Source organism: Coregonus clupeaformis, chromosome 12, assembly GCF_020615455.1.
Source record: "Coregonus clupeaformis isolate EN_2021a chromosome 12, ASM2061545v1, whole genome shotgun sequence".
NCBI classification, from domain to species: domain Eukaryota; kingdom Metazoa; phylum Chordata; class Actinopteri; order Salmoniformes; family Salmonidae; genus Coregonus; species Coregonus clupeaformis.
In genome coordinates this window covers 38,950,003-38,963,254 of record NC_059203.1, presented here as the reverse complement: position 1 = coordinate 38,963,254, position 13,252 = coordinate 38,950,003, and the positions used below count along the sequence as shown (strand labels likewise).

General features: G+C 42.9%; 1 protein-coding gene across 1 annotated transcript in view; it reads right to left on the bottom strand.

Moving 5' to 3' along the window:
- The window catches only part of LOC121577618 (rho guanine nucleotide exchange factor 25), a 56,815-nt gene extending 52,076 nt beyond the window's left edge, over positions 1-4,739 (bottom strand). The window contains exon 1 of the mRNA XM_041891358.2: positions 4,291-4,739. Coding sequence (XP_041747292.2) covers positions 4,291-4,384 — 94 coding nt within the window. The 5' untranslated portion in view covers positions 4,385-4,739. The remainder of the gene's footprint in view (positions 1-4,290) is intronic.
- Between the last annotated feature and the right edge of the window lie 8,513 nt (positions 4,740-13,252).

Sequence of the window (13,252 nt, the reverse complement as noted above, 5' to 3'; positions counted from 1 at the left end):
GACGCTCTTATCCATCCTTGAGATGTTTCTACAACTTGATTGGAGTCCACCTGTGGTAAATTCAATTGATTAGACATTATTTGGAAAGGCACACACCTGTCTATATAAGGTCCCACCGTTGACAATGCATGTCAGAGCAAAAACCAAGCTATGAGGTCGAAGGAATTGTTCGTAGCGCTCCGAGACAGGATTGTGTCGAGGCACAGATCTAGGGAAGGGTACCAGAAAATGTATTCTGCAGCATTAAAAAACCCCAAGAACACAGTGGCCTCCATCATTCTTAAATGGAAGAAGTTTGGAACCACCAATACTCTTCCTAGAGCTGGCCTCCCAGCCAAACTGAGCAATCGGGGGAGAAGGGCCTTGGTCAGGGAGGTGACCAAGAACCCGATGGTCACTCTGACAGAGCTCTAGAGTTCCTCTGTGGAGATGGGAGAACCATCCAGAAGGACAACCATCTCTGCAGCACACCACCAATCGGGCCTTTATGATGGAGTGGCCAGACGGAAGCACATGACAGCCCACTTGGAGTTTGCCAAAAGGCACCTAAAGACTCTCAGACCATGAGAAACAAGATTCTCTGGTCTGACGAAACCAAGATGGAACGTCTGAATGCCAAGCATCACGTCTGGAGGAAACCTTGCACCATCCCTACGGTGAAGCATGGTGGTGGCAGCATCATGCAGTGGGGATGTTTTTCAGTGGCAGGGACTGGGATACTAGTCAGGAACGAGGTAATTATGAATGGAGCAAAGTACAGAGAGATCCTTGATGAAAACCTGCTCCAGAGCGCTCAGGGCCTCAGACTGGAGTGAAGGTTTACCTTCCAACAGGACAATGACCCTAAGCACATAGCCAAGAAAATGCAGGAGTGGCTTCGGAAACAAGTCTCTGAATGTCCTTGAGTGGCCCAGCCAGAGCCCGGACTTGAACCCGATCGAACATCTCTGGAGAGACCTAAAAATAGCTGTGCAGCGATTCTCCCCATCCAACCTGACAGAGCATGAGAGGATCTGCAGAGAAGAATGGGAGAAATTCCCCAAATACAGGTGTGCAAACCTTGTAGCGTCATATCCAAGAAGACTCAAGGCTGTAATCGCTGCCAAAGTTGCATCAAATAAGTACTGAGTAAAGGGTCTGAATACTTACACTACCAGTCAAAAGTTTGGACACACCTAATCATTGAAGGGTTTTTCTTTATTTTTACTATTTTTTACATTGTAGAATAATAGTGAAGACATCAAAACTATGAAATAACACATATGGAATCATGTAGTAAACAAAAAAGTGTTAAACAAATCAAAATATATTTTATATTTGAGAATCTTCAAATAGCCACCCTTTGCCTTGATGACAGCTTTGCACACTCTTGGCATTCTCTCAACCATCTTCACCTGGAATGCTTTTCCAACAGTCTTTAAGGAGTTCCCACATATGTTGAGCACTTGTTGGCTGCTTTTCCTTCACTCTGCGGTCCAACACATCCCAAATCATCTCGATTGGGTTGAGGTCGGGGGATTCTGGAGGCCATGTCATCTGATGCAGCACTCCATCACTCTCCTTCTTAGTAAAGTAGCCCTTACACAGTCTGGAGGTGTGTTGGGTCATTGTCCTGTTGAAAAACAAATGATAGTCCCACTAAGCCCAAACTGGGATGGCGTATCGCTGCAGAATGCTGTGGTAGCCATGCTGGTTAAGTGTGCCTTGAATTCTAAATAAATCACAGACAGTGTCACCAGCAAAGCACCCCCACACCATAACACCTCCTCCTCCATGCATTACGTTGAGAAATGCACATGCGGAGATCATCCGTTCACCCACACTGCGTCTAACAAAGACACGGCGGTTAGAACCAAAAATCTCCAATTTGGACTCCAGACCAAAGGACATATTTCCACCAGTCTAATGTCCATTGCTCATGTTTCTTGGCCCAAGCAGGTCTCTTCTTCTTATTGGTGTCCTTTAGTAGTATCTTTGCAGAAATTCGACCATGAAGGCCTGATTCACTCAGTCCTCTCTGAACAGTTGATGTTGAGATGTGTCTGTTACTTGAACTCTGTGAAGCATTTATTTGGGCTGCAATTTCTGAGGCTGGTAACTCTAATGAACTTATCCTCTGCAGCAGAGTTAACTCTGGGTCTTCCATTCCTGTGGTGGTCCTCATGAGAGCAAGTTTCCTCATAGCGCTTGATGGTTTTTGTGACTGCACTTGAAGAAACTTTCAAAGTTCTTGAAATTTTCCGGAGTGACTGACCTTCCTGTCTTAAAGTAATAATGGACTGTCGTTTCTCTTTGCTTATTTGAGCTGTTCTTGCAATAATATGGACTTGGTCTTTTACCAAATAGGGCTATCTTCTGTATACCACCCCTACATTGTCACAACACAACTGATTGGCTCAAACGCATTAAGAAGGAAAGAAATTCCACAAATTAACTTTTAAGAAGGCACACCAGTTAATTGAAATGCCTTCCATGTGACTACATCATGAAGCTGGTTGAGAGAATGCCAAGAGTGTGCAAAGCTGAAGAATCTCAAATATATTTCTTTTTTGGTTACTACATGATGCCACATGTGTTATTTCATAGTTTTGATGTCTTCACTATTATTCTACAACGCAGAAAATAGTAAAAATAAAGAAAAACCTTGTTTTTGTTTTTGCTTTGTCATTATGGGTTATTGTGTGTAGATTTATGAGGTTGAAAAAACAAATTTAATCAATTTTTGAATAAGGCTGTAACTTAACAAAATGTGGAAAAAGTGAAGGGGTCTGAAAACTGTCACTGTTCTAACTTTATATAACTGTCTAGAGTGATACATTTTCACACACTGCACAGCTCACCTTATCCGCATGAGACTAGCATTGTGTCTGCTGCAAACCCCAGAGCAGAGTGAACACAACCAGGGCCAAAGACATTTCATTTAATTTCCTCTGGAGGAGTTGGAGTCTAAGCAAAACATCACTATCAATTCTCTTCTGCTGTCTCTCCCCGAGAGAGAACAGGAGAGAAGAGTACAAAGGAATGAGGAGTTAAGAGAGAGAAGGACAGACAGACTGATAAAAAAAAGAGAATGAAAGAGTGAGTGAAAGATAGAGGCTGGCGTTCCACACACCTCCTGGAGTTCACCCCCATAAAATTAGGAATTAGAATACTAGATTGGACATGAACCTTCTTATGATGGAATAAAGGTCAGACATTTTGGTCAGGGAGTTGGTCAACCATGGTTTTCCATTTCTGTGATAAGATATTTTGTAAAATAATGAATTTGAAGAATTTATCCGCACTAAATGTTTGTTGGCTAGCTAGCCAGACAGTTTTAGAGGAATGATTCCACAAATGTTTCAAATGAACTGCCAATATGCCAACATTCCATTCAAACAATGCAGTCAATCCACAGCCATACACTGGCTTAAAGCAGTAGATGGTAGGACAAGTTGTAAATGCAACAAGTACTGATATTGTATCATATAATAGCACTCTCAGCTTTCCAAGAAAACAACAATTTAGACATTTATGCATGTTTACATATATTTTTTAGGCTATTTATACAGAACATTTGTATAAAACGCATATAAACTGTATTTATGATTATATGAAATATTTTAGGTTGACAAAAATATTCGATTACACAATTTCTGATATATCACATGCCTTTGTTTTATTTTCCTGCATAAGTAAAATCAGGATTATGCATAGAGTACCGTAGTATGAGTCATAATACCCCAATAAAAATGCTAAATTCTCTCAGCCTCATTGCAAAATGTGTAGAGTAGCATGAGATAAGCTATAAAACTGCAAATTATGTAGAATTGTAGGAAGTTAGCTGTTTGGGGGGCGCTGTCTCAGACCTTGCGGGGGGCCCACGAAACTGTGGTACACCACTGGTTACACTCAGAGTTGGAGTTAGTAAAGTTCAGTCTGTAAGAGGTCCCATATCTGTTGCAGTGTCTCGGTCTCAATATCTGATCACAGAACAACAGACTGGGACAGTGAAGTAGAGTATAGGCTATACTTAATGGTGCCCATTCGCTAGTATTATCTGACCTAAAAACAGATTGAATATCAACCAACGAGCTCTGCTGATTCTCTCTCATCATCTGATCTCAGCCCATCTCGGACAAACCTGTGTAAGTTTACAGAAGCAAAAAACACAGACTTCACAACTGCACAGACCATCTGACCTACAGTATAACTGAGAAAGCAAACTAAACTCCCATCTCATCTGAGACCAGTAAAGTGAAGAGAAGTAGCTAGGTGAAAATGACGGACATAAGGCAGAGATGTACCAACCTCGGACTCGGGCATAGCAGCAGCCACACTTAGCCAGTACTTTTCGGAACAGGTGTTGACACCCACACCCCCGCTGATGGTGACCCCCCTTCATGCTGATCCACTGCCGTTAGTCCCAAAACGACCAGGAGCGGGCATGGCACAGGACACACACACTCACACACACGCACGCTCAAAAGCACACACACACAGGAGGTATTCCTGTGGTAATCCCCAGAAGAGATCAATATAAAAAATTCTGACAACAGGAAAGAAAGCTTGCTCTACTCTCAGTTAAATCCCAAAGCAGGAGGAGGATATCCAAAGAAGAGATAGTCCAGCCTTTTAGGATCCCATGTGGAAGAGTGAAATAGAGAGGAAGAGCGAGTGAGAGGGAGAGAGAGACGTGGAGAAACAATATGCTTTCCACAATTAACTGAGCTCACTCTGTGGTCAGATAGTGGGCTAGCATTCTGTGTGTGTGAAAGAGAGAGAGAGATAGAAATAGAGAGAGAAAGGGAGGGGGAAGGGAGGAAGGTGGAGTCAACAGCTCTGCTCGCTGGCTATTCCAGCATGTAGTTCACTCCTCCTGTTTTTTCCTCCCTTTTTTATCCTTCCTATTTTCCCTCACCAGGTTGAGCTTTCATTCTCATTTACTCATGGTGCTTTTCCAATGACACTTACCCCCACACTAGTGGGTCACCAGTGTTTATGTTAATGTCAGCTCTAGTGTAATTGTGTTTCTATCAGGATTGTGACACTAAGACTTGGGGCGAGCAGAATCAACAACCATCATTCAAGTCAGTTGCTTTGTGAGAAGGTGTTAAAGTTCAGAGTTAGCCATTGTTATTAAATTGAGGCTGAAAAGTACCCAGGGCCTGGGCTTGGCCCCTAGTCAGGGCAGGTTCGCTGGAGCCATGCCCCAGTGAGACATGGGTGCTGGTCCACATAGATGGAAACAGAAAAGTCTGAGTCTGAAATGCACCACCGGTGTCTGCATCTCTCACCCAGACATTATCCTGGCAACCCTGCCTCACTCTTTCTCTCCCTATGGACATTTTGTGGGAAAGTGTATGTTGTTTATAATACTCACTGTTAATTGACCTTATGGTATACCTGTTTACCTTCTGTTCTCCTTCATTCCTGGTAGTGTCGTTAAGGTCTCCATGTAAGTGCATATATATTTGCCTAAACATTTGATTGGAGTATTAGGAATGATACAGGTCAATATAGAATCGGGTGTATATCAAATGTTTAATCCAGGACGATATCTTTGAGGAGGTTCATTTATTTATGTAAACACATGTCCATATCAACAGTGTTCAGCAACACACATTCAAAACGCACGCACGCACGCACACTTGGGGTTAAAAGCCCCCCCTCCTGTAATTCTCACAGAAACCACTTTATGTCACCAACACTTTCCATCTGTCTAAATGTCATCTGTCTAATCTCAACATTTTAAGTCACTCCAACAAAAAGATTTTGAGGTACATTGATCTAATATTTTGTCATTTAGACATTTTGTCATTTACCAGTAATGGAGCCTAAAGATAAATAATCAACTTGGTTAGAGAGAAAGAATGTAATTAGTTTTTAATAAAGTAGTACAATTTAAAGTGAGTATGTTTGGGGCAAACATGTATTTACAGAGAAATTATACACTGCTCAAAAAAATAAAGGGAACACTTAAACAACACATCCTAGATCTGAATGAATGAAATAATCTTATTAAATACTTTTTTCTTTACATAGTTGAATGTGCTGACAACACAATCACACAAAAATTATCAATGGAAATCAAATGTATCAACCCATGGAGGTCTGGATTTGGAGTCACCCTCAAAATTAAAGTGGAAAACCACACTACAGGCTGATCCAACTTTGATGTAATGTCCTTAAAACAAGTCAAAATGATGCTCAGTAGTGTGTGTGGCCTCCACGTGCCTGTATGACCTCCCTACAACACCTGGGCATGCTCCTGATGAGGTGGCGGATGGTCTCCTTAGGGATCTCCTCCCAGACCTGAACTAAAGCATCCGCCAACTCCTGGACAGTCTGTGGTGCAACGTGGCGTTGGTGGATGGAGCGAGACATGATGTCCCAGATGTGCTCAATTGGATTCAGGTCTGGGGAATGGGCGAGCCAGTCCATAGCATCAATGCCTTCCTCTTGCAGGAACTGCTGACACACTCCAGCCACATGAGGTCTAGAATTGTCTTGCATTAGGAGGAACCCAGGGCCAAATGTACCAGCATATGGTTTCACAAGGGGTCTGAGGATCTCATCTCGGTACCTAATGGCAGTCAGGCTACCTCTGGCGAGCACATGGAGGGCTGTGTGGCCCCCCAAAGAAATGCCACCCCACACCATGACTGACCCACCACCAAACCGGTCATGCTGGAGGATGTTGCAGGCAGCAGAACGTTCTCCACGGCGTCTCCAGACTCTGTCACGTCTGTCACGTGCTCAGTGTGAACCTGCTTTCATCTGTGAAGAGCACAGGGCGCCAGTGGCGAATTTGCCAATCTTGGTGTTCTCTGGCAAATGCCAAACGTCCTGCACGGTGTTGGGCTGTAAGCACAACCCCCACCTGTGGACGTCGGGCCCTCATACCACCCTCGTTTGAGCAGACACATGCACATTTGTGGCCTGCTGGAGGTCATTTTGCAGGGCTCTGGCAGTGCTCCTCCTGCTCCTCCTTGCACAAAGGTGGAGGTAGCGGTCATGCTGCTGGGTTGTTGCCCTCCTACGGCCTCCTCCACGTCTCCTAATGTACTGGCCTGTCTCCTGGTAGCGCCTCCATGCTCTGGACACTATGCTGACAGACACAGCATACTTTCTTGCCACAGCTCGCATTGATGTGATGAGCTGCACTACCTGAGCCACTTGTGTGGGTTGTAGACTCCGTCTCATGCTACCACTAGAGTGAAAGCACCGCCAGCATTCAAAAGTGACCAAAACATCAACCAGGAAGCATAGGAACTGAGAAGTGGTCTGTGGTCACCACCTGAAGAACCACTTCTTTATTGGGGGTGTCTTGCTAATTGCCTATAAGTTCCACCTGTTGTCTATTCCATTTGCACAACAGCATGTGACATTTATTGTCAATCAGTGTTGCTTCCTAAGTGGACAGTTTGATTTCACAGAAGTGTGATTGACTTGGAGTTACATTGTGTTGTTTAAGTGTTCCCTTTATTTTTTTGAGCAGTGTATAATATATTTTATATAATAATGTATTTTAATAATCATAACACCATCTCTACTTCCACAGTCTCTTCCTCCCTCTCTCTGTTGTTAATCAAGGGGACAGCTGCCTTCTAAAGGGGATTTGTAGATGTGAATGGACATAGTGTGTAGTCTGTAATGTAGAGCGGCGATTTTAGCATGTAAATCTTGGTGGGGCAAACAAAATAATGTTTTGGGGGATACATGCCAGCAAAGCCACTACACAACACAACACAACATTAAATAATACATGAATTGCACTATAACAGTGACAAATGGTGCCCACAAACTGTTAGGGCCTACATAAAGCTGTCCCAACAGCAGAGTCCCAACAGCAGTCCCAACACCTTACCACTGCTACACCTGGCTATCAGCAGAGCCTTGTCTGGCAGCAAAACAGTTCATTTAGCCTCATTTACTGCCTTTTAAAAAAACATCGCTGATATGGCTGACTAGCTTAAACAAATGTGGTTTCTACTGACAATTGAGATGTACAAACTATGGCATAAGGGGATGACAAGCGGACAAGATGCAATCCGTAATTTCAATGAAGACATTAATGAGCGAGCTAGTACGGACGTAGTCAATATAACTATTTGTTCAGCACTTTTGAAATGTACAGCGACAGAATTCAGAACATGGGCCGTTCTTACAGTGTTCTCCCTGTACACCAAGTCAGAACCGTAGGATAAATAAAGGGGGCATATAAGCAGACAATGAAAGCTCTTACAATATTCAATGATTGCATTTCTCTAAAACAGGTTATTGGCTACATATGCACCACCAAGTCAGAACATTAGGCGAAATTAAGAGGGGAAAATAGATCAAATTATTAGGGTGAGGCACATGGGCTACTCACAGCTTACTACACAACATACACTTAGGATTACTTTCTTAGCTACAGTATACATATCTCCCTGGCATATTAAATCATTTATGCAGCAGCATACAATATATTTTTGGACTCACCTTGTTGTGCTGTGCTCACTTGAACAGGAAGGTGGCGCGACGTTCCTTCGTGCGAAAATTTTGTCATCAAACTTTGTCATCAAAGTCTGGCATTCTCTGGATTTATGTTGCTTTCAAGACAACTGGGAACTCTGAAAAAAACAAGGTTGAATCATGATGACGCCAGTGTTCTTCAGGTCGTAGCTCTAGAAAGAGGCCCGAGTTCCCGACTTACAATTCCGAGTTGGATGACTGTTCAAAACGTATTTTCCCAGTTGGAGCTCGTTTTTTCCCCGAGTTCCCAGTTGTCTTGAACTCACTGAAGTCAGATTTCCCAGTTCTGAGTTAACAGTTGTTTGGAGCGTGGCAGAAATCATGCTGGATTGACAGCATGGCCAATGTTGAATGTTTATCATTTTTAACTTGGAAAAGAGACCCTTAAACCCAGACTTGGGACCACACAGCCACTCCACTGAATAGCAGGCTAGTGATTGCTTTGCAATGCTTGCAGTTAGCCAATGATTTCTTCCAAACCACTCATTGTTGAATTTGCGATTTCCAACTTGTTGTGTAATGTTTATGTCCAATGAGCACCGATACGTTTTATCTATAATTTCTCTTCATTATTTCTCTTCATATGACAAGGATTAAAAAGGATTTGCCAGTAGATTGTCGACTTGATTCATGATGATGACTGCTACCTAAGATTTTGAAAGTATGATGTTGACATGATCAATCCAATCAAAGCTACTGTAGATATAACGTGATTTGAAGTCAAATTTATCTGTGGCCAATGATCTTGAGCCTTCTTGGATGGGCACTTCTAATGTAACTCTATGGCAGCACCCAAGGGGCTTGAATTTTCGAGCTCTACCCTTAGATTTGGCGGTGACGTAGTGTCCCCATGAGTGATAGAACACTGAGCCAATCACGGCGCAACTAGAGAACATTACCAACCCTACGCTTCGTATTTTCCGCTGGCTGCCCCACCACCACAGAAAGCACCTGCATTTTGGAGCTGCCTTACGCAAGAAAGCAAAAAAGAGACCATTTTTGTATGCGGCTTTATTAACTACATGATTATGTTGTTGTTGTTTTTTTTACATTGTTTGCAAACTGATATGTGACATGTATTAATGGCAAAATAACATGCAAAACAGGCAAAAAAATATTTTTTATTTTTTGTTTTATTTTTATCTAAAAATGTGGGGCTCAAAACAGGTGGGGCTCTGCCCTGAATGACAGGTTGCCACTGGTAATGTACATGTCTCCACTCTACAGTATTGACTGTAGATTCTCCACATGTTGGTGGCGGTACAGATGCAAATCACAATGGACTCCATTGCGTGTTTAGACCAAGGCTTATACTGTCAGTATAGAACTCTCTCAATTCAATTGACTTTATTGGCATGGGAAACATATGTTTACATTGCCAAAGCAAGTGAAATAGATAATAAACAAAAGTTAAATAAACAATCAGAAATTAACAGTAAACTTTGCACTCACAAAAGTTTCAAAAGAACAGAGGCATGTTATATTATGACGAAATAAATACAATGGTTTTAGTCTCTCTCTCTCTCTCTCTCTCTCTCTCTCTCTCTCTCTCTCTCTCTCTCTCTCTCTCTCTCTCTCTCTCTCTCTCTCGTAAGCAGCAATGTGCAGGTAAAATATTCCACACACATTAAATAACAAAGCTTGCCTGAGGCCTGGAGTCTTGTTTTCTCTAATCGCAGATAAAGTATTTATGACCAGATGATCTCAGCAGCACAGGTGCGTGTGGCCGTGGTAGCGTTTATTCCATGGAGAGTTACGTGTAAAATAATTTATATGAACCTAGAAATGGAGAAAGACTGCAGCAGGCTTACTGGAGCAGAAATGATAGGAAGGTTGTGAAGAAGCAGCATATTTGTCTCTCACTCTCTCACCCTCTCTGTCTCACCATCCATCTTGCTCTATCCATCCTCTATCTCACGCCCTCTCTCTATCCACTCTCTCGATCATGGGTGGACCAGCGCAACCCAGCAATCTCAATCCACCCAGGAGATTACGGCTATAAAAATATCTAAATACGCTTGGTCCCTTGGCCATCTACTTAAGCCCCTTTAAAAGCCCTGCTTAAATGACGAACCCAGTGAGCTGAAAAGCGTTGATCTTTCTCCAATGTGTGTGTGTGTGTGTTGCGTACTTGTGTATGTTGAAGTGTTGGATCACTGTGTTTCTGGTGCAGTGACCAACACCGAAGATAGGACAGAATTGTTGCTCAGAAGGTAGGTGTAGAGTAGACATAACTATGCTTCTGAAATCTTAACACCCTCAGATCAGCCTTTCCTTCCCAATCCAAACTGTGTAAACATCTGCACCCTGACTCAACCCCAGCCCCTGTACCACTTCTTCCTTTCTGCACTCTCCTGAAACCATTTCCAACTCCTGACCAAGGAAATGTGGCTTGATTTCTCTCCTCCTTCCTTCTGCTCCCTACCCTCTGCTCTGGTTGGGGCTAAGGAGCCGTCAGATGTTTGTTCCAAATTGCACCCTATTTCCTATATAGTGCACTACTTTTGACCAGGGCCTATAGGGCTCTGGTTAAAAGTTGTGCACTATGTAGGGAATATGGTACCATTTGGGTCACACTCTCAGACAGTTCCTCTGGTGGAGACAGGGGAAGGAGGGGGAGGGGGACTGGGGACAGACTGCAGAGCTCTGGCCTGGAGCCCTCCAGTTGCAGACAGACAGGCAGGCCTCGCTGTGTTCACCTGCCCTGTCTGCAGCAAGGAGGGACCCAGCCCAAGGCACAGAGACTGGGTCTGATACTGTCACCTAGTGGTGAAGAAAAGCACTGTATCATATAATCAATTTGGATCCCTGCAGTCCACTTGAAATACTTTTGTGTGACCACCTAGAGTTGATGGTTAATTTGATTCTGATTGACAGGTCAAACTGATCCTTAATAAAGGGATGCTATATTTAACAGCACACCTTCCCTTACCATCCCCACCCTCACCCCCAGTTCCTTACCTCTTCGGCCTCCCAGTTCCAGGATCTCACAAGGTCTCAGTGTCCATCTGAATCCCCTCTCTGGTCTCCTCTTCTGCTCACCAAGCAGCTACCGGTCGTCGTTGGTCTCGGAAATCTTCAACACGAGATAGATTTGGGACAGAGTAACTCCTACAGAATGAATTAAACCAAACACGCTGGATAATTCACGCAACGAAATGACTAAATGAATAAATGTAAAATTAAATAAGACTAAATTAAATCAGACTGGACACATGGCATATGGTCATTTGTAATAATTGTGGAAAGATTACATTTAACTGAGGGAATGTTTAAGCCACTAGGAATGTGTATGCCACCAGCCACCCTCTCTCCCTATCTCAGCCCCAGAATAAGTGGTCTCTTATGTCATCCAGGGGCGCAACTTTAATTCTGAAGTTGCATTTTTGTCCCCCACATTTTTTATCATTGGAATGTGATACAAAAAGAGGCAACGGTGTGCTTTAGGACCATGCGGATGCCTCCGAGCGGTCGGGTAGGCTGTTTGGAGTGTTTATCCGACTGGATAAAAAATACATTATTATTATTATTTCCCCCCCACTTCTAAAACCAAAGTTGCGCCCATGATATCATCTGTGGGAAATACGCTATCTGGATCTTAGGTAAAGTACAGTGGGGGAAAAAAGTATTTAGTCAGCCACCAATTGTGCAAGTTCTCCCACTTAAAAAGATGAGAGAGGCCTGCAATTTTCATCATAGGTACACGTCAACTATGACAGACAAAATGAGGAAAAAAAATCCAGAAAATCACATTGTAGGATTTTTAATGAATTTATTTGCAAACGTTTCTCAATACTTTGTTATATACCCTTTGTTGGCAATGACACAGGTCAAACGTTTTCTGTAAGTCTTCACAAGGTTTTCATACACTGTTGCTGGTATTTTGGCCCATTCCTCCATGCAGATCTCCTCTAGAGCAGTGATGTTTTGGGGCTGTCGCTGGGCAACACAGACTTTCAACTCCCTCCAAAGATTTTCTATGGGGTTGAGATCTGGAGACTGGCTAGGCCACTCCAGGACCTGCATGACAATGATCCCAAACACAGCGCCCGGGCAACGAAGGAGTGGCTTCGTAAGAAGCATTTCAAGGTCCTGGAGTGGCCTAGCCAGTCTCCAGATCTCAACCCCATAGAAAATCTTTGGAGGGAGTTGAAAGTCTGTGTTGCCCAGCGACAGCCCCAAAACATCACTGCTCTAGAGGAGATCTGCATGGAGGAATGGGCCAAAATACCAGCAACAGTGTGTGAAAACCTTGTGAAGACTTACAGAAAACGTTTGACCTGTGTCATTGCCAACAAAGGGTATATAACAAAGTATTGAGAAACTTTTGTTATTGACCAAATACTTATTTTCCACCATAATTTGCAAAAAAATTCTCATTTTGACAGGCCTCTCTCATCTTTTTAAGTGGGAGAACTTGCACAATTGGTGGCTGACTAAATACTTTTTAAGTGCCTCTAAGTGCCTTTCCAAATCATGTCCAATCAATTGAATTTGCCACAGGTGGACTCCAATCAAGTTGTAGAAAAATCTCAAGGATGATCAATGGAAACAGGATGCACCTGATCTCAATTTCGAGTCTCATAGCAAGGGGTCTGAATACTTATGTAAATAAGGTATTTCTGTTTTACATTTTTTATATACATTTGCTAACATTTTCTGAAAACCTGTTTTCACTTTGTCATTATGGGCTATTGTTTGTAGATTAAAGAGAGGAAACAAATAATTTAATCCATTTTAGAGTACGGCTGTA